Source organism: Balaenoptera borealis (assembly GCF_965194805.1).
Source record: "Balaenoptera borealis genome assembly, chromosome: 19".
NCBI lineage: Eukaryota > Metazoa > Chordata > Mammalia > Artiodactyla > Balaenopteridae > Balaenoptera > Balaenoptera borealis.
In genome coordinates this window covers 66,081,885-66,102,389 of record NC_138878.1, presented here as the reverse complement: position 1 = coordinate 66,102,389, position 20,505 = coordinate 66,081,885, and the positions used below count along the sequence as shown (strand labels likewise).

Genomic DNA, 20,505 nt, shown 5'->3' with positions numbered 1-20,505 from the left:
GGAGAATTACAATTTAGTGAGGGGGCGGGGCCTAGACTCCTGGGTCTGAGGGAGGAGGACGTTGGGGTCCGAACTCTTGTGTCAGAGGGAAGAGGGGCTGGGGGCCTGGACTCCTGTGTCAGAAGGAAGAGGATTTTGGGGGCCTGGACACCCATCGGGGTCTGAGGATAGAGAGGTTGGGGGTCTGGACTCCTAGGTGGGAGGAGGGAGGGGCTGGATTCCCAGGCCGCCAAGATGGAGGGGTGATCCAGCTGGAGCATGGCCCGCCCCAGCCCTCACGCGCCCCGTTATCTCGAATCCTGGGCAGGGAGAGGAGGGGGCAGCAATATATTTAGTCTCTGTCCTCGCCCTTTATCTCAGTGTCCTCAGTGAGGCTTGAGCAGACCGGACGAGACAGAAGCCCCAGGGGCCTTCAAGGTCACTCCGGACGCCCCCTCACTGACCCTCCAAGAGCCCCTTGTCCCCTGCTCTGCCTTCCGCAACCCCTGGCCTGAGACTCAGCATGGCGGACCGGTGAGTGAAGATTGGTAACCGGGACTCCTGAGGCCCGAGACAGTGTCGGGTAGGGGGGTGATCTCCCGGGTTCCTGTGAGGGGTGAGAGCTGCGAGGTTGGACTCCAGGCCTGAGAAGGGAGGTAGGGACAGGACTCCTGGGCATCGGAATGAGGTAAGAGTCTGGGAATCCGACCCCTAGGAGCCGAGAAGCGGCAGCTGGTGGGCCGGACCTGTCGGTCAGAGGGGCCTCTGGGGTCCCTTAGGACACGGCGTGGACAGGACCCAGGCCTACCATTAACCCCCTTTTCCTGGTTTCTCTCACTCCAGGAGCGGCGATGCGGTGAGAGTCGGCGTGGGCTGGACCCGCCTGGCCAGGGAGGGCGCTGCCGGGAGGGCTCTGGGGCGAGAGGCTGCAGCCCTGGAAGACTGCATGGAGAGGGGCTGGGGAGGGGGGTGTCCCTGTGATAACTCAGCTCCGTTCCCCCAATCCCAGACGGGGGACCCGCGCCCCGCGCCACCCCTTGTACGACGCCGCTCCTCAGCCAACTACCGCGCCTACGCCACGGAGCCGCACGCCAAGGTGAAGGCGGGGCCAGCGCGGTGGGCGGGGCCGGGCGGGACTTCGCAGGGTCTGGATTCGGATTCTTGGGTTACCCGCAGCTTGGGGAGGAGGGGCGGAGCCAGGGCCTTTACCAGACTTTGGTCGTGGGCGGAGCCCAAGCGGATGAGGCGCTTCAGGGGCGGAGCTTATCAGAGGGCTGGGCTCTGATTGGTGAGAGCTTGCCTATGGGCGGAGTCCCGCTGCCCGTGGGAAATGAGATTGCTTAGAGATGGTGGGGGGAGGTGCGTAGCCAGAGACACCACATTGGTGGATGGGAGTGAGGGGCGTGGCTTCCCGTAGACTGAAGGCTGGAGTTGGAGGCGGGACTAAATCTGGACCTGGCTTGAGGGGGCGGGTTCTGAAGCCCCTCCAGGCGTCCTCCTTCGGATCCTCCTCGCTCATCCTTCCTTGCTCTGTCTCACCCCGGCAGAAAAAGTCTAAGATCTCCGCCTCGAGAAAACTGCAGCTGAAGGTGCGATGAGCCTGGGGAGAGTGCCTAGGTGTCTTCAGGGAGCGGGGCTTGGAAGTTGGGTGGGGCTTCGGAAGAGCAAGTGGGCGGGAGGCCCTGCAAGGGAGGGGCGGGGCCTTGGAATGATGGACATCAACCTTGGGGGGGCAGGTCTCTGGAAGCAGGCCTGGGATTAGAGGGCGGGGCCCGGCGGGGGTGGCTATCCCGCTCTGTCCTCATCCCCATACCTGTGCTACCGTACCCGTCGTCCCCTCCCCAGACCCTGATGCTGCAGATTGCGAAACAGGAGCTGGAGCGGGAAGCAGAGGAGCGGCGAGGAGAGAAGGGGCGTGCTCTGAGCACGCGGTGCCAGCCTCTGGAGCTGGCCGGGCTGGGCTTCGCGGATCTGCAGGTACCCGCTCCAATCAGGGACTCCTGCCTAGCCCGGGATCCGAGGTTCCTACTGTCCGATCTTGCATCCCTTAGGACTCAGGGGTACAGTTACTATGCCCCCTTTCTGCTCAGGACCTTCGGGTCCAATCTCCCAATTCTTACCCTCAGGAGGTCAGAAATGTGGCCTGCAGCTGCCTAAAATCTCAAAACCCAGAGGTTGGTTCCTCCAGCCCACTCCAGTCCAGATTCTCAGAACACCTGGCTCTGGAGTTCTGCTTTGTTCGCAGTTCCCCAGGGTCTGGCTTCAATCTACTCCTCCAGGACCAGATGTCCAGGTCCCCAGCTCCTCCTCCCTCAGACCCCAGGAGTCCAGACCCCCAGCCTTCCCCCCACCACGCACACTGCATTCCTCCACCAGGACTTGTGCCGACAGCTCCACGCCCGCGTGGACAAGGTGGATGAGGAGAGATACGACGTGGAGGCGAAAGTCACTAAGAACATCACAGAGGTGGGAGACACTGGGCCGTCTGGGTCGCTTCAGGGTAGGGGGTGATGCCTGGGGCTCTGGTCTCAGCCTGGACCCTTGCAGCTGCTTATGGTTGCAGACACCAGGAGACCCAGGACAACTGTGAGCCTGGCAGGGAGGGGGCAGAAGGATGAGTACAATACGGTCAGGGAATGCTGTTCCAGGCAGAGGGAACAGCACATGCAAAACCCAGGAGATGGGAAAGCGGAAAATATGTTTGTGAAAATGTGTGGCTGGAGCCTCAAGTGTTGGTAAGTGAGTTCAGGTGTGGGCCAGGGAACTGTGAGATGCGTGTAGCTGGACCGGGATGTGTCAGTAGTTTTCAGAGATGAGGCTGGGGCAGATCAGGTTCCAATTTCAGGATGGGGATCTTGGATTTTGTCTCGAAGGCGGTAGGAGCCTAAGCTAGGTAGAACCTGGATCGGGATAGGAGGGAAGCGCAGGGTGGAAGCGTGAGGCAAGGAGGAAGTGGAAGGAGGGGTCTCCACCTCCCTTTATGGCTGCTACCAGATCGCAGATCTGACCCAGAAGATCTTTGACCTTCGGGGCAAGTTTAAGCGGCCCACTCTGCGTAGAGTGCGGATCTCTGCGGATGCCATGATGCAGGCACTGCTGGGGACCAGGGCTAAGGAGTCCTTAGACCTGCGGGCCCACCTCAAGCAGGTGAAGAAGGAGGACACGGAGAAGGTGAGTGTGGCTAGGTCCAGGAAAGGGGGTGCTTAGGGGAGAAGGTGTGTGTGTGTGAGCAATTCTAGGGACTAGCCTGAGGGCAGGTGGCACTTGAAGTTGTGGGGAGAAGTATCTGGTAAGGGTCTTCCACAGGAAGTACAGGAGGGACACAGGAAATGCAAGAGGAAGACAGAATGTAGACGCGGAAGACAGGAAGCGCATTAGGGAGAATGGAAGTGGCAAGGAGTCAGGAAGTGCATGATGTCTCCAGGATGTTCATGAGAGAAAAGGCGTGCATGAGGGAGCCAGGAAGTCCAAGAGGGAAACAGGAAGTGCAGGAGGGAGACAGGAAATGCAGAGGGGAGACAGGAAGTGCAGGAGGGAGACAGGAAGTCCAAGAGGGAGACAAGAAGTGCAGCAGGGAGACAGGAAGTGGGGCAAATTGGAAGGGATCGTCTGAGGGGACAAGAAGTGTTCCAGAGCCAGACTGTGTGAGGGGCATCCGGAATAGAGTGGCCCAGCAGGCGGGAGGGCAAGCGGAGGATATCTGAGAGCCTGTAGACCAGGAAGACACCCTAACCTCTGACCCGTTCCTCCAGGAAAACCGGGAGGTGGGAGACTGGCGCAAGAACATCGATGCGCTGAGTGGAATGGAAGGCCGCAAGAAGAAGTTTGAGGGCTGAGCCGGCCTGTGCGCAGCCCTGGTCCTGGCCCTGAGGACGGCCCCGAGAAATAAAGCTTCTCTCTGAGCTGGGAGTGGCTGTGTGTCTATTACCAGGGGGGCTTAGGTGTGAGAGAGGCGGGAGACCTGAGGGCCAGGCACCCCCAAAGCCGCAGCGCACATCAGGAGCAGAGCTGGGTCTCCACGTGGGGCTGCACAGAGGTGCCGAGACCAGGGCCCAAAGACAGACACACAGGCACGGACAGACTGAGTCAGAGACCCAGGGAGAGAGAGCCAGGCAGAGACCCAAAGGGAGAGGGAAAACAGGCGGAGATTCATAGGAAGAAGTGCACAGGAAGGAGAAACAGAGACAGATATACACAGAGAGACAGAGATGACCTCGCCCTGGAAGAGACAGAAATAAGGACCCACAGAGGGAGAACTGCAGATACAAAGAGACATCCCCCCCCCCACCACACACACACACAAGAACTAGAAAGATAAAAACAGACACAGAGCTAAAGACAGACAGAAACCGAGTCACAGAGAAGCACAGGGACACCTGGAGACACAGACACCAATAGCCAGACATCAAGAGAGGCAGATACTCAGAGACACCCGCAGAAATGCAGAGAGAAAAACTGGCGACACAGAGACAGGCAGAGTGAAGAACTCAGAGACAGAAATGCAGAGAGAGGCCCAAAGCCAACCCCTGAGAAATGCATAGAATCAGAAATTCGGAGAGACAGACACTGGCACTGAGGGGTGAGGAAGCCCCTAGAGTTCAAGGTTGTGGATTGGCTGGGAAGGGGGAGGGGGATACCAAAAAAGATCAGTGTCCGATGGAGGTGGGGAGTGTGAGGTCCTGTGGGCCTGACACACCCCCTCCCCCTCCCCCTCCCCCTCACACACCTGTTTCCCCGTTTTAGCGCCTGTTGTCACCCGGGTGGAATCCTGGTGGCAGACAAAGGGATGGGGGTGGGGAGGGGGGGACAGAGAGATGGACAGAGACAGAGGTGGAGAGACGGAGAAGCTGAGACAGACACACACAGAGAAACACAGACGGAGAGTCATAGAGACAAAGGAGAGATAGAGACAGGGAAACGGGGTATGGGAAGTGGAGGCCCAGAGAGACACAGAGAAAGGGACCCCTTCATGGAGCTAGAAGGGGTCCCTTGTACCCCTTTCATCAATAAGCATCCTCCAAGGACCTACTGCGTGCTGAGCCCAGGGGCTTCAGAGCATAGTGTGCCGTGTGATCTGGGAGATGGGGAGCCCGAGGGTGGCCTGACCCAGCCTGGGGTTCCTGGACAATGCTTTTGGGATGGAGGAGAGGCCTTGGAACAGCCAGGAGGTGCCTCGATCCCGAAAGTGGAGCCAGAGTGGGGGCAGGGCAGCCTCTGAGTGTCAGGAAAGGAATTCTCTACCCCTCCCTCTCCCCCTGGGGCGGGGCTGAGCCTCCCAGTATAAACTGGGGGTGCTTCAGCCTGCCCGGCAAGACTGCCCCACCACTCACGCCTCTGCAGACGCAGCCTCAGGTAACGGTCCCAGAGGAACTGGGGATGGAAGGGAACGTATTAGGACTTGGGGGTTATAGAAGCTGGGAGTGCAGGGTTTGGGTGTCCCAGAATATAACATCTTAGGACCTCGGAGGTCTGAGTCTGAGGGAATCTCAGAAACTGGGAGTCCCTGGGCTTGGATGACAGACAGTCTGGGTGTCAGAACTGGGGGGCAGTGTCTCAGAATCTGGCGATTTAGGAATCGAGGTCGCAGAGTCTGATGTCTCATGATGGGAGGTATTAGAATTTGTAATGTCATATTTTGGGGTTTCATGAATCAGTCCCCTGAGTTTAGGCATCCAGATTTTGGGGTCTCACAGTCCTGAGGTTTCAGAATTTAGGGGATGTCAAGACCTAGGGGGTCAAGATTTTAGGGCACCCATAATCGGGAGTCTCGACAGTTGGAGTCTCAGAATCTGGAGATATGAGGAGTTACTGGCTTTCAGAATTCATAAATTGGGGTCTGTGGGTATGGGGATTTTGTGGGGTCTCTCAACCTGGACGCCTTGGAGATCTCAGAGATTGGGGAGTCTTAGTATTTAGGGGTCAGGATGAGGTCTGGGGACAGAAGCTGCTCTTATGTGTCCTGTCCCCTCCATGGCAGTGGGTGAAGGTGAAAGGAGGCGACAGGTGGGCAGATAACCAGCCAAAGGGGAGGGGACCTGGGGTGGGAGAGGGCAGCGGGTATGATTAATTATCCTAGAACCCCCCCCTCCACGAATACTTCTCAGGAGATGTCCTCTGTGTCACTCTCTACGACATCTCCCCAAAATAGACCCTGGGGGTGGGGCAGCTATTGTCTTCGGGCCACTGTCCCTTCCCAAATACCTTCTCCTAATCCCTACTCAGATCAGGTTCCTACGGACTTGTCATAAGACAAAAGGGGACAGCTGTGGTCAGGGGGCGGGGGCTGCAGCCTTGGGGCTCTGCCCGGACCGTATCTCCCAACGCGCTGTCTTCACCCGCGGTTTAGGAGTCTTTAGGAGTTGGGGGTCCCCAGCCCCTCCTCCCTCAGACCCAGGGGTCCAGACCCCCAGCCCCTCCTCCCTCAGACCCAGGGGTCCAGGCCCTCAGCCCCTCCCCCATCAGACCCAGGACTCCAGGCCCCCAGCCCCTCCTCCCTCAGACCCAGGAGTCCAGGCTCCCGGCCCCTCCCCCCTCAGACCCAGGGGTCCCGGCCCCCAGCCCCTCCTCCCTCAGACCCAGGAGTCCAGGCTCCCGGCCCCTCCCCCCTCAGACCCAGGGCTCCAGGCCCCCAGCCCCTCCCCCCTCAGACCCAGGGGTCCCGGCCCCCAGCCCCTCCCCCCTCAGACCCAGGGGTCCCGGCCCCCAGCCCCTCCTCCTCTGGGCCCCACCCCACTCCGCCTGTTCTCTGCTGCTCGTAGGTCACACCAGGACACCAAGATGTCGGACGCCGAAGAGCAGGAATATGAGTGAGTGATGCTGGCAGGAGGGCTGGGGCCCTGCAGCGGTGGAGACACCTCCCCCCGCCAAGGCGCCTAACTCTCCCCCTCCCTCTTTCCTTCCCACCCGGGTCCCCAGGGAGCAGCCTGAAGGTGAGTGGAGAGTGGGCTGGCCTTGGGGGGGAGGGGAGGTGGGGACGCCTCGGCGCATCTTAGCCCACCCTGCCCTACGCCCACCCTCCTGGTCCGCACAGCCCGTGGGAAAAGCTCAGTGGGCCCACTTGCAGCTGAGGCCCAGAGGGGTCCCCCCGTCTAGATGAGACTCGAACCCGAGCGCGGGTCTCTGCGCACTCCCCCACTCTTCCCCCATCTGAAGCCCCTTCCGTCCCCGCCCCGGGCTCCTCACGCCGCCTCTTCTCTCCCCCACCCCTTCCAGAAGAGGAGGCTGCGGAGGAGGAGGAGGAAGGTGAGGCCCTGGACTCCGCAGGTCTGGAGCTGGACGCAGGACCGGGGGGCTGGGTGGGCGGGGGACGGGGATCTCGATGGCCTCGGCCTCAGCTCCTTTAACAGCCTCTCCCCTCTCTCCCCTCTCTCCCCTTCCCGCATCCGGGCATGGCTGCTCCCCTCCCCCAGCTCCCCAAATCCTCGCTTCTCCTCCCGCCCCCTCCCCAGCCCCCGAGGAGCCGGAGCCGGTGGCTGAGCGAGGTAACCGCGGCTGCTTCGCTTCCTGAGGCCGATTTCGGGGGTCCTCAGGGCCCTGACCTCCAAGATGACTCCCTCCCCGCTCCCGTAACCCGTCCCTGTAACCCGCCCCAGGCCCGGTCCTTTAAGCCCCGGAGAGCTCTCGCGCTCTCTGGCGGCCAGGAAGGGAAATAGCCTCGCAACGGCTTTAACCCGTTCCCTTCCTTCTTAAAGGGACCGACACCCAAGCCTTCTTCCCCAGTCTGGAGGAATACTTATAGAAGGGTTGGATGTTTGCGGAGAGGCAACCTTCCCCCCTCTCATCTTCGCCTGTCTGTTACTTGTCTCCTTCATATACATTCAAAGGTTGGGGCGTGGGCTGTAGAAGGGACTAGCGGTGGGAGTCCGTATTCCTCTGTCCCCAAGGGGGAGGGGGCTGGGGACGCAACTCCTGGGTCACCGAGTGAAGAGGGGGCTTGGGGCCTCCCTGCACTGCTAGATCTTGATGGAGGGCAGGAGCTCTGGGTATGTAGAACGAGGGTCTGAGGGTTTGCTTTCTTTTTCTCCTTATGGTCTGGGGGTTTGGACACCTGGGTTCCCAGAGAAGTGGGAGGGGGATCCCCACACCAGTTCTGAATGTATATCTGATGCGTGTGACCCTCTCCCTCCTTTATGGCCACCCCGATTTCCCTTATCCTCTCCCCCCCCCCATACCCTTCCCCCAGAGCTGCAGGAGAAGGGAACTGGGCTTGTGGGGACCAAGGCTTGGAGGGGGGTCCCTCCTTTGGATGTGTCATGCCCACCCCAAGAACTCTTGCTAATTATCTTTTTGTATCCCTCCACCAGAAGAGGAGCGCCCCAAACCAAGGTGAGATCCTGAGGGGGTAGGGGTCCCAATCATGTCCTCTTAAATATGTCCCCCACCTCCAGAGATAGGGTGCAAGAAAGGCAGAGAAGGAGAGTGGGGAAATGGAAACATAGAAAAGGACAGTGATTCCTTCTTTCCACAAACATTTCTGGTGAACTTCCCACTGTGTTTGGCAAGAGTTAGACTCTTGCTGTCCTGTTGGTGAAACAGACCCAGATACAGCAATGGTAGCGCAGAAGAGGGCCCTATCTGTGCCCTAGGCAATCAAGGAAGGCTTCCCAGGGGAGGTGATGCCGAGTCCTGAGGGCGGAGTCCTTCAGTTTGCTAGCTGAAGGAAGTAGAAGAGAGATTGTAGATGACGAAGCGGAGTGGTGTGTGCAAAGTCCAGTAGCTGGATCTAGGCTAGTTTTTCAGGGAACAGATGCAGACACAGGTCATTCTGATGAGAAAGATCCAAACTAGGCAGACCAGTGAAGTCTGTGAGAGCTCACCCCTGGAGGGTGTGACATTGGGGACAAAGCTTGGAGATGCAAGGAGGCAGCAATCGAGCATGAGATGCAGAAATTCTCTGGGGCACCGGGGAGCCATGGAAGGGCTGTCCTCAATTCAGGGAGTGTATCCCCCCAAATCCCCGCCCTCCCCGCCAGAGGAAGAGGCCGGCAAGTGCCTTCTCATTGGGTTCACTGCCTGGAGTGGCGTGATTAGTGGTCAATTTCAGAGGGGGCCGAGGATCAGATCTGGCTGAGAGCACAGGGGCACATGAAAGCACAGGTGTGCTTCAGTGTCAGGGAAAGCTTGTTGGAGGAGGGAAGGTCTCAGGGGTGGAGTATATCAGGGGAAGGGCATTGTAGGCAGAGCAAACGGAGTGTGCAAAGGCCCGGGGGCACAAAGGCACATGACATGGCCAGGGAAATGTAGGATGTGGTGAGTTTTCAAGGGGAAAAGGCCTAAGCTGGAGCAGAGGGCATAGGGTGGAAAGGGGCCACAGACTGAGAGACCCACAGGTTGATGAGCTCAGTTGGGGCAGGGTGTGTGCAAAGGCAGGAAATGTTCAGGAAGCGTCTGTTTACTGGAGTCTGGGGTTTGGGAGAGAGTCTGGGCTGGAGACAGAGTTGGTGAATCCTCGGTAATTGATGATAATCGAAGTCACAGGAGTGAATGACATTAATCACAAGAGTGTCCCACGAATGAATCAAAGGGCAAAACTCTCTTAATCTGAATAATAGAAATTGTTGCTTTTTATTAAGCCAGGAAAGATGAAGCATAATTTGTTTAAAATTCTCTTTGATCATTGAATGACCAAAAAAGGAAACAAAAAGTCAAATATATGAGGGTTTTTTTCATTCCTTAAGTTAAACTTTAAAACTGTATTTAAGGAATCAAATCTTACAAAATCCTGGAAGGTTTTGGTAATGATGATGATAATTTCAAGGAAATTAATAAAATACCTATTGATTTTAAAGTGTATTTTATTCAATAGTTTTGGTATCTTGCCATGGAGGATACTAGCCCAGCCTAGCAGAAAAGTGCAATATGTATAGCGTATTTTAAAAGTTATATTCCATAATCATTTTGAAATGCTGGGCAAACATAAAAAAAAAATCCCATACAAAGTTATTTGCATTTAATTCAGTTAATCAGGCATTTTGAAAGCTAATTGATTAAAACACTGTAATATGATTGAAATTTTGTAACATTTTAATGTTATTTTTACTCTACTGTGAAAAGTTTTTTATACGATATACACACCCTAGTTTATTTTTGTGTCTTAGTGTGGACTTACAAATTTACTACAGGTATCCTGAGCCAGGAACACAATCAGGTTTCAGGCCAGTTTGATACTGGCTATTCTTAATATTCATATGAGTGTAGGACTTCAAACCAAATGTTATGTCAGTGGGACTGTGTTGTCTGTGGAAGTTAATAGATTACATGATCATTTTCTTCAGACTTGAAGGAGAGTGATAAATAAGATTTGGAGTCATAGGGTACTGATGTACAATTTAAGGATTAAAGTTTCTTATAAATCAATTGTGAACAATGAATTATTAAATTAAATGTTGACTTCCTAGTATAAAACTGCAAGAATAAAAATAAATTCTCCATCTTAAAAAAAAAAGAAAGAAAGAAAGAGAAAATTCCAGGAAGTGGGAGTGCCCAGGGCAGGAAATCAAGGAGAGGACAAGGGCAGTCCCCCAGAGGAGCACCACCCAATACAAATACAATGCAAGCCACATATGTAATAACTTAAAAAACAATTTTTTTTTACTAGCAGCCTTTTAAGAAGTAAACCCAAACAGGTAAAATGAATCCCAATAGCGTATTTTACTCAACCTGTTATAGCCAAAATCTCGTAATTTCAACATTAATCCATATAAAACGTTATTAGTAAAATATTTTACATTCTTTTGTTCAACCAAGTCTGTGAAATCCAGTGCATTTCACTGACAGCCCCTCTGATCTGGACCAGCCACATTCCAGACGCTCAGCGCACGTGTGGCTGGTGCAGCCCAGCAGGGAGGTCAGACTACTCAGTGTTTCTTCTCTTCTGTCCACTCAGCCGGCCCGTGGTACCTCCGCTGATCCCCCCAAAGATCCCAGAGGGGGAACGTGTGGACTTCGATGTAAGTAACAGACATCCCATCCCAGCAGGGGCTGCTAGCCTATAGGGTGCAAATTAGGAAGAGGCGCCCCTTCCTAGCCACTGTTTTTTGTTTGTTTTTGTCTTTTCCCTTTTGTTTGTTTGTTTCCTACCCCCTTCTTTTGGAATTGTGCCTTGACAGCCCCTTAGTTTAGTGTCAGAATACGATGCTTTGCTGCCATCTGCTGGAAACACAGTGCATGGCAGACGTCTGTCCCAGCTGTCAACGCCACCAATTCTTTTTTTTTTTTTTTTTTAATTTATTTTTGCCTGCGTTGGGTCTTCGTTGCTCCGCGCGGGCTTTCTCTAGTTGCAGAGCGAGCGGGGGCTACTCTTCGTTGCGGTGCGCGGGCTTCTCATTGCGGTGGCTTCTCTTGTTGCGGAGCACGGGCTCTAGGCGCACAGGCTTCAGTAGTTGCGGCTCACGGGCTCTAGAGCGCAGGCTCAGTAGTTGTGGCGCACGGGCTTAGTTGCTCCGCGGCATGTGGGATCTTCCCGGACCAGGGCTCGAACATGTGTGCCCTGCCTTGGCAGACGGATTCTTAACCACTGGGCCACCAGGGAAGCCCAACCACACCAATTCTTGCTGCAAAGGGCTCCCCCTCCTGATGCTTCTCAGAAGTGCTGAGAGGTTGGCGCCCTCTTGGGGCACCACCTGGGGAATGACCGTGCTCCCACCCTCTGTCCCCTAGGACATCCACCGGAAGCGCATGGAAAAAGATCTGCTGGAGCTGCAGACGCTCATTGATGTGCATTTTGAACAGCGGAAGAAAGAGGAAGAGGAGCTTGTGGCGCTAAAAGAACGCATTGTGAGTCAAGGGAGGTGGGGTTCCCCAAATTCTTCTCCCTCCTTCCATCCTTTGGGTCTTGGGAGATACGTTCCCGTCCACTACAGACCCAAGGCTGAAACTTTTGGGAAAGTACCCAAGTTGGTGCCCATCGCCACTCTTGACCTACCCTGGGAAGTGATAAAGGGGGTGCCTGGTGGTCCCTGCACCCCCTCATTCTTCTCTCTCCCCCAGGAGCGGCGCCGGTCGGAGAGAGCTGAGCAACAGCGCTTCAGAACCGAGAAGGAGCGCGAGCGTCAGGCTAAGCTGGTGGTGGGTGTTTCCCCTCCTCCCGGAGCCCAAATGTTACTTTTTCAGCTGGACACTGCAATTTTCCACTCATAATATTCTCTGTGATCCCATAAAAGTCCTCATGCTGTATTATTCAAGGGTCTTTCTGTTGGAAGGGACAGAAACTCCAACTCCAACTGAACTTAGCAGAAAGAGAACTTTATTGGCTCATATAACTAAAAGGTCTAGGGCATGGCTTGCTTCAGGCATGGCTGGATCAAGGAACTCAAATAATATCACAAAGACCCAGCTTTTATCTTCCCATCTTGGCCAATATTTCTGTGGACAATGTGTCCAGGAGGGTGCGCAACTCATCCTGGTTTGCCTGGCACTTTCCTGGTCTGAGCCCTGAAAATCCTGCATCCCGTCAGTCCCAGGCAAACCAGATGGTTCCCAGGCAGGGGTGGCAAATGGCCACCAGCAGCTCTGGCTTAAACTCATCTTTTCTCTGTCTCCTGCACAAATCCTGGGATGTTTTCAGATTTTTCACCCGTCCACTGTGGAGTGAATCACTGGCTAGTTGGGAGACAGTGGCTAGAATGCTTCCATTGGTTTAACCCTTGAAAACATGACCTGACTTGGCATCAGGAGTGGCTCACTCAAACCACTTTTTTTTTTTTTTTGCCACGCTGCGTGGCACGTGGGATCTTAGTTCCCCGACCAGGGATCGAACCCATGCCCCCTCACAGAGTCTTAACCACTGGACCACCAGCGAAGTCCCTCAAACCACTTTATTTATTTATTTATTTATTGGCTGCATTGGGTCTTCGTTGCTGCGCGCGGGCTTTCTCTAGTTGCGGTGAGCGGGGGCTACTCTTCGTTGCGGTGCACGGGCTTCTCACTGCGGTGGCTTCTCTTGTTTCAGAGCACGGGCTCTAGACATGTGGGCTTCACTAGTTGTGGCACGCAGGCTCAGTAGGTGTGGCTTGTGGGCTCTAGAGCACAGGCTCAGTAGTTGTGGCGCACGGGCTTAGTTGCTCCATGACATGTGGGATAGTCCCGGACCAGGGCTCGAACCCGTGTCCCCTGCATTGGCAGGCGGATTCTTAACCACTGTGCCACCAGGGAAGCCCCCTGAAACCACTTTTAAAGAACAGGAAACGGGTGGTGTGGTACGCAAAGGACTGGTCTCCCAAAAATGTCCACATCTTAATTCCCAGAGACTATGAATATGGGAACCTACCTGGCAAAAGGGACTTTGTAGGTATGATTAAGTTAAGGATCTTGAGATCGGGAGATTCTCCTGGATTTTCTGGGTGAGCCCAATGTTATCACAAGGGTCCTTATACAAGGGAGGACCTTTGAAGATGGAGGAAGTGGCCCTGAGCCAAGGGATGCAGGCGGCCCCTAGAAGCCAGAAGAGCAAAGGGAGTGAATCTCCCCTAATGCCTCCAGAAGGACCCAGCCGTGTCCATACCTTGACTTAGCTCATGAGACCCATTTCAGACTTCTGACCTGCAGAACTATAAGCTGATAAACTTTCATTGTTTTAAGCCACTCTGTTTGCAAATTACAGCAGCGAGAGGAAATTAATTCAGGTGGGGAATCCTGGACAAGTGAAACACCATCATACCCATCTCACCTGCCTCTCCAGTGGGGAGGGGGCTTTGGTCTGGACAAGCCACTAATTCTGGAACATGCAATGCAGACTTTCTGGTTGTGGTAATGCCTTAGTGAAGGCATTCTAGAACCTCTTCCTCAGGCTCAAGGCCAAGAGCCTCTTTACTGCCCCAAGCCCCCCGACTCCCATCACAAGTTACCTTCCATGACCCTCTGAGGACAGTCATTCTCCTCTCATGAGACTAAGGAAGAGTAAGTCCCAGAGAGGGTATGTGCCTGCACTGAGGTCACACAGCAAAGATCACCATTGGCCATTTCAGGCTGGAGCATGCAGAAAAAGCAAGCACATCCCTCCACTAGTTTAATAGTTTCCTTGGGGGTGGTATATAAAGTCTCAAAGAGGAGGAAGGACTTGCAGGTGGTCACACAGCCAGGCCTGGAAAGGTGAGGAGGGGACCGTCAGCATCCTTGCCTGTTCTGATATTGACCTTGTTTTACGCTTGGGTCTGATTGATCCCCGCTTCACTCAGTGCAGAAGAGGGCCCCCTCCCACGTGCCCATCTCAGACCCCCTCCCCTCTCAGTCCAGGGTGCTCGAGGGAGGCCCAGGAATTAAACCCTTTCTTCCCGCAGGAGGAGAAGATGCGGAAGGAAGAGGAAGAGGCCAAGAAGCGGGCTGAGGACGACGCCAAGAAGAAGAAGGTTCTGTCCAACATTGGGGCCCACTTTGGGGGCTACCTGGTCAAGGTGAGCTCAGCCTGCTGGGGCCTCAACCGGAAACGGGTGGTGTGGTGCGCAAAGGACTGGTCTCCCTAAGACGTGGGAGGAGGGGCTGGGGGCCCGGACCCCTGGGTCTGAGGGTGGAGGGGCTGGGGGTCTGGGCTGATGGACGAGGGGCTTGTGGCCCAGACCCCTGGGTCTGAGGGTGGAGGGAATGGGGGCCCAGACCCTTGGGTCTGAGGAGGGAGGGTTGGGGATTCCGGAACCCTTGGTGTGAGGGGGGAGGCACTGGGGGCCTGGACCCCTGGGTCAGAGGGGCGAGGGGCTGGGGGCTGGGACCCCTGCGTGTGAAGGGGGAGGGGTTGGTGGTCTGGGTTGAAGGAGGAGGGGCTGGGGGCCGGGACACCTGGGTCTGAAGGAGGAGGGGCTGGGGGCCTGGACCCCTGGGTCTGAGGGAGGAGGGGATGGGGGACTGGACCCCTGGGTCTGAGGGAGGAGGGGCTGGGGGCCCAGACCCCTGGGTCCTGAGGTGCGGAGCCATCCGGGTGACCCATCCCCCAGCTCACAATGTCCTTTCCAACCGTCAGGCAGAACAGAAGCGGGGTAAGCGCCAGACAGGGCGTGAGACGAAAGTGCGCGTCTTGTCGGAGCGTAAAAAGCCTCTGAACATCGACCACATGGGAGAAGAACAGCTCCGGTAGGTGGGAGAGGCCTGGGTATGAGACAGGCAGATAAGGGGATGCCTGACCCAGATCCGAGTTGGGCAGAAGCCCTGGTGCTGTGTGACTTTGGGCAAGTGTCTCTCCCTCTCTGCGCCCCTGTAGACTCCCCTGTGGAATGTTTCACTGATATAGGACCCATGTTTTGTGGGTGCCGAGACCTGTAGAGTCTGGGTGATAATACGGAAGCCAGACAACAGATCTGACCAAAATTTAGGAGATGATGGTGTTTTGATGTCCCCTGGGAACTCTGAATGGGCCCCATCTTTTACCTGAATTAAAGCCAGACGCACTGGCAACAGTTTTCCAGCCACATCTCTTCTGGATGGGGCTCTATCTTGCCCTTCACAGCTCACTGTCTGCACAGCCTGGATCTCGTGATAAGCCACCTGAGGGAAGGCCGGGGAGGGTCTTTCCTTCGGGGCCCTCGTCTGCGTCTTGACATTTTCTGGCCCAGGCACAGACTTTAAAGTCAGAAACATCCACCACCTCAAAGGCAGCACAGTGATGGGGTTTGGAGCTCAACATCTGAAACCACTTGCCGGGGGCTCAGTGCCGGCTGCACCACTTACAGCTGTGTGATCTTAGGCACGTTGTTTACCTTCTGTGAGCCTTGCTTCCCTCACCGGTAAAATGAGGCTGTGATAACAAAATCTACATCACAGAGCAGTGGAAGGTCAGTGAGCCCATCACCATCGTCATCATAATGGCAGCAGCAGCCCCCTGTGGAGGGCTTACAACCCTACGAGGCAGATACTATAATACTGTTATCACCCTCATGTTAAAGATAAGCAAGCAACTGGAACATACAAAAAAAAAAAAAAAAAAAAAGAGCAACCCTAGGCACAGAGAGGTTGAGTTACCTTTCCAGGGTTGCACACCTTGCAAGTGGAAGAGTGGGGATTTGAACGCAGGCAGTCTGGTGCGGTAGTCTGTGCTCTTCATCACTCTTTTACAAAGTGGTGTGATGGTAAATGTTTAACATGTGGATCTCCAGGGCCTAAAAGTCCACATCTTAGCATTTGCTCATTTCCACGGTGTAAATACTCCCACCGTGCTGATTTCAAACTACCAGTGTGAGAACAGTGCACTCGGAGTCGGGAAAGGATGTGCAGATTTGGCTCCAGCCCACCACTGGCGATGTGCCGTCCTTCCCCAGTCACGTTATCACAGGGCCTAGCACTAAATAACAGGTCGCTAAAGTTCCTTTTTCCTCCTCTTTCCTTCCCTCACCACACATCCACTCATAATTTGGGCCTACTAATTTTTTTTTTTTAATTTTATTTATTTATTTATTTATTTTTGGCTGTGTTGGGTCTTCGTTTCTGTGCGAGGGCTTTCTCTAGTTGCGGCAAGTGGGGGCCACTCTTCATCACGGTGTGAGGGCCTCTCACTATCGCGGCCTCTCTTGTTGCGGAGCACAGGCTCCAGACGCGCAGGCTCAGTAGTTGTGGCTCACGGGCCCAGTTGCTCCGCGGCATGTGGGATCTTCCCAGACCAGGGCTCGAACCCGTGTCCCCTGCATTGGCAGGCAGATTCTCAACCACTGTGCCACCAGGGAAGCCCAGGGCTCTACTAATATTTTTTGAGGATCTCAAGTTATTTAAGTTTTATTTATTAGATAGAGGTCATGTGATGGTCTATAAAATTTTAAAGTAAAATACACCACGGAAGAGACAGCATTTGAAGACCATTAGCTGGCAAAAGAAAACAAAGACTGCTAGTAAGAATAAAAAGAATAGTAACAACTAGCTTTGTCGAGTATTTAGCATGTGCCAGGTACTTTATACCTATTCTCTCATTCTATAACAGTTCAGGGCAGTAGATTTTTAAGTTCAGAATAAGTTTGGCCTCTAATAACTGAGATCTGACTATAGCAGCCTAAAATATAGAGGTTTGTTTTCTCATGTAGAAGAAATCTGTAGTCCATAGCTGGTATGGCAACTCTACAAAATCATTAGAGACTCAGGCTCCTATTTTTCTGCTCTACTACTTTTAGCCCAATATTTCTGTCCTCAAAATCACCTCATGGTCCAATGTGGCTGCTGGAATTCCAGCCATCACATCCAAGCAGCAGAAATTACAAAGCAAAACCCACAAAGTCTTACCTGGAAGCTCCACCCAATGACCTACTTTCATCCCATTGGCTACCCTACCTGTAAGGGAGATTGGGGAGAGAAACTTTTTAACTGAGCCTACTGCAAAAAATTCGATTTCTAAGGAAGAAAGGGAGAAGGTGGGCAACCAGCCATTTCTTTCACCGTTTGATTTCTACATTTTTCTGGAGAGGGAAAAAGGATCCTAGGGGGAGTCACTTGGCCACAGTCACAAACCAGAGAATTCCAAAGCTGGTATTTGAACCAAGGCTTTCTGACTCCAGGGCCTAGGCCCTTAACCATGCTCATTCTCCCTTAGAGAAACGTGAGCTCTCTGTTTTGGATATGGAGAAGCGGGCAGAGATTTTAAAACCCCTTGCTGCAATTCACTTTGAATATCGTGGCCTCCAATATTAACAAAATGGCACCAATAATGTCGAACTCAGAGACTCGCTGTGTGGCTTTGAACAGTTCCCTCAACCTCTTTGGGCTCATGGCCTGGCCTGGCTCCCTTCCATGACAGCCCTTCTGCCCTGCCAGGGAGAAGGCCCAGGAACTGTCGGACTGGATCCACCAGTTGGAGTCCGAGAAGTTTGACCTGATGGAGAAGATGAAGCAGCAGAAATATGAGGTGAGACCCATCTCTGCTGAAGGCCAGGCTGGGCTGGGGATGGCTGGGTCGGGGGCTGGGCCGGGGCTGGGTAGGGAGTGAGCGGGCCTGTCCCTCCGGCTGTGCCAGAATCTCCCTCCTGTCTCTGCAGATCAATGTTCTGTACAATCGCATCAGCCACGCCCAGAAGTTGTAAGTGTGAACCCGGCCCTGAGCCCCGCACCCCTCCCTCTGACTCTTGGGGCCTCTCTTTCCTTTCCTCTTGCTGTCCCTTACTCTGAGTTTCAGTTCTCCACCCCTTCTTGGGGGCTCTGTCTTTGTCCCTCTTTCTCTGGGACGGTCTCATAATCTGTCCTTTCCTCTCCACCCTCCAGCTCTCTTCTGGGGTCTCAATACCCGTTTCTATGTCCCTCTAAATCACTGGTTCTCGGGGCGGGGGTGATCTTGCCCCCGACCCCGGGGACATCGGGGGATGTCTGGAACCTGTTTGGGGAGGGGGACACTACTGGCACCCGGTGGGTGGAGCCCAGGGCTGCTGTTGCACGTCTTACAATGCACAGGACGGCCCCCACCACAGAATGATCCGGCCCCCGAATGTCGCTCGTGCTGAGGTTGAGAAGCCCGGCTTTTCCTCTGTTTCTTGTTCTGTCCCCCCTCTCTCCTTCCCTCCCTCCCTCCCCTCTGCCTTCTCTTCATCTTCTCTCTCCATCTCACTTTCCATCTTTCTGTCTCTTTCACCCCAGCCTCCCCGACCCTCTCTCAGTCACTCACCCTTCCCTTCCCCCTTCCCTGTACCCATAAATATTTATCAGCGCCCACATGAGCATCCTGAGCTCACCCACTGACACCAACTCCTACCCGCCTGTGGGCCTGTGACCACTAATCACGCCACTCCAGGCAGTGAACCCAATGAGAAGGCACTTGCCGGCCTCTTCCTCTGGCGGGGAGGGCGGGGATTTGGGGGGATGGACTCCCTGAATTGAGGACAGGGACCCATCTCAGAGGTGGGTCAGGGAGGCCTTCCTTCCTGACAGCCCTCCTTCTCCTACAGCCGGAAGGGGGCCGGGAAGGGCCGCGTTGGAGGCCGCTGGAAGTGAGGATCTGGGCGCTGCCCCCCGACCCCCCTCCAGGCACCTGGGAGCCCTGGGAGTGTGTGTCCCATCTGTGGCTTGAAATAAATGCTCCCCCTGCAGCACCTGCTGTTCTTTGATTGTTATTATTAGAACCTTCAACAATCATGACGGTGATGTGTAAGGTTGAACCCTCACACACAGCTGGCAGGAATGGAAAATGGGGCTGCCGCTTTGGAAAACGGTCCAGCGGTTCCTCAAAAAGTTAAACATAGAGTTACCATAGGACCCAGCAATTCTGCCCCAAGAGAACTGAAAATCTCTGTCCTCACAAAAACTTGTACAGGAATCTTGGCAGCATTACTCACGATAGCCAAGAGGTGGAAACAACCCAAACGTCCATCCACTGGTGAATGGATACAAGGGAATATCATTCAGCCATAAAAACGAATGAGGCTCTGACACAGGCTACAATGTAGATGAGTCTCCAAATCATAACGAAAGAAGCCAGACACAAAAGGCCACACGTTGTGTGATGCCACTGATAGGAAATTTCTAGAAGGCAAATCCATAGAGGCAGGGAGTAGAGTCGTGGTCTCCAGGGCCTCAGGGGAAGGAAGGAATGAGGGGTTATGGCTAAAAGGAATGGTGTTTCTTTTTGGGGGTGATGGGAGTGTTGTGGAATTAGACAGTAGTGACGGTTGCACAACCTTGTGAATAGACTAAAAACAAAAACCCACTGATCACACTGCTATATATAAGATAGATAACCAACAAGGACCTACTGTACAGCACAGGGAACTATACTCAATATTTTGTAATAGGGTGGTTCAGTGGTTAGGACTCTGTGCTTCCACTGCCGGGGGCCTGGGTTCGATCCCTGGTTGGGGAACTAAGATCCCACAAGCTGCAGGGCGTAGCCAAAAAAAAAAAATTGCAATAACCTATAAGAGAAAAGAATCTGAATAATAATATATATATATATATAAAATAACTGAGTCACTTTGCTGTACACCTGAAACTAACACAACATTGTAAATTAACTGTACTTCAATTTTTAAAAATGGTTAAATAAAGGCACTGTGGCTCTTGAAAACAAAACAAAACAAAGCCAAAAGTGGATAAACCTAAAAAAACCCCACAAAACTGCCATCAGGAACCGAGATGCCTCCCGCCTTTCTGCTCTGCCTCCGTCTGTGAGGTCACAGATGGGTCACAATATGATTTCTGGAGCTCCAAGCCATCACATCCACTTTCAGGAAGGAAGGCAGCAGAAGACAAGAAGGCAGAAACGTGCACCTCTCAGCTAAATCAAATCCCTTTCCAAAGACTTTCTGGATGCCCCACCCAGCAATGCTCACTTACATCTTATCGGCCACCCCTAACTGCAAAGATGACTAGGTCTCTTGCTCGCTCTTTAGCTGGTTGGGTGTTTTGCTGCTCCAAACAAAAGCAGGGTTCTATTTTTGATGGGCAGGCAGTTAGTGGTCTCTGACCCAGTCTCCCCTAACCCACATCTTATTCTTATCTTTCTGAGGTTATTTTCACCAGCCTTGAGGAGGGCCTGCAGTTCCCAGGTTAAGCATCAAACTTCCAGTGCTAGCATTGAGAGAAAACAGTAGGCTTGAGAATTGAAAAAAACCTTCATCATGGAAAAGAGAAGGGCAG

At 53.9% G+C, this 20,505-nt stretch overlaps 2 protein-coding genes across 4 annotated transcripts; both read left to right on the top strand.

Moving 5' to 3' along the window:
* The first annotated feature begins 360 nt into the window (after positions 1-360).
* On the top strand, positions 361-3,881 carry TNNI3 (troponin I3, cardiac type). The gene is made up of 8 exons (XM_082368329.1): positions 361-513; positions 823-835; positions 989-1,075; positions 1,527-1,568; positions 1,825-1,956; positions 2,356-2,445; positions 2,974-3,150; positions 3,732-3,881. The coding sequence occupies exons 1-8, from the start codon at positions 503-505 to the stop codon at positions 3,813-3,815; spliced, it is 636 nt and encodes a 211-aa protein (XP_082224455.1). The 5' UTR covers positions 361-502; the 3' UTR covers positions 3,816-3,881.
* Positions 3,882-7,191: 3,310 nt separating this feature from the next.
* Positions 7,192-18,962, top strand: TNNT1 (troponin T1, slow skeletal type). 3 transcript variants are annotated; one of them, XM_082368340.1, is made up of 10 exons: positions 7,192-7,221; positions 8,283-8,304; positions 10,865-10,928; positions 11,638-11,754; positions 11,968-12,045; positions 14,256-14,369; positions 14,930-15,039; positions 17,698-17,788; positions 17,919-17,959; positions 18,819-18,962. In XM_082368340.1, the coding sequence occupies exons 4-10, from the start codon at positions 11,656-11,658 to the stop codon at positions 18,862-18,864; spliced, it is 579 nt and encodes a 192-aa protein (XP_082224466.1). In that variant the 5' UTR covers positions 7,192-7,221; positions 8,283-8,304; positions 10,865-10,928; positions 11,638-11,655; the 3' UTR covers positions 18,865-18,962. The 3 variants fall into 3 exon arrangements, with proteins under 3 accessions (XP_082224466.1, XP_082224467.1, XP_082224468.1); XM_082368341.1 differs by having other exon boundaries at positions 7,220-7,242; XM_082368342.1 differs by lacking the exon at positions 7,192-7,221 and adding an exon at positions 7,413-7,460.
* Positions 18,963-20,505: the final 1,543 nt, after the last annotated feature.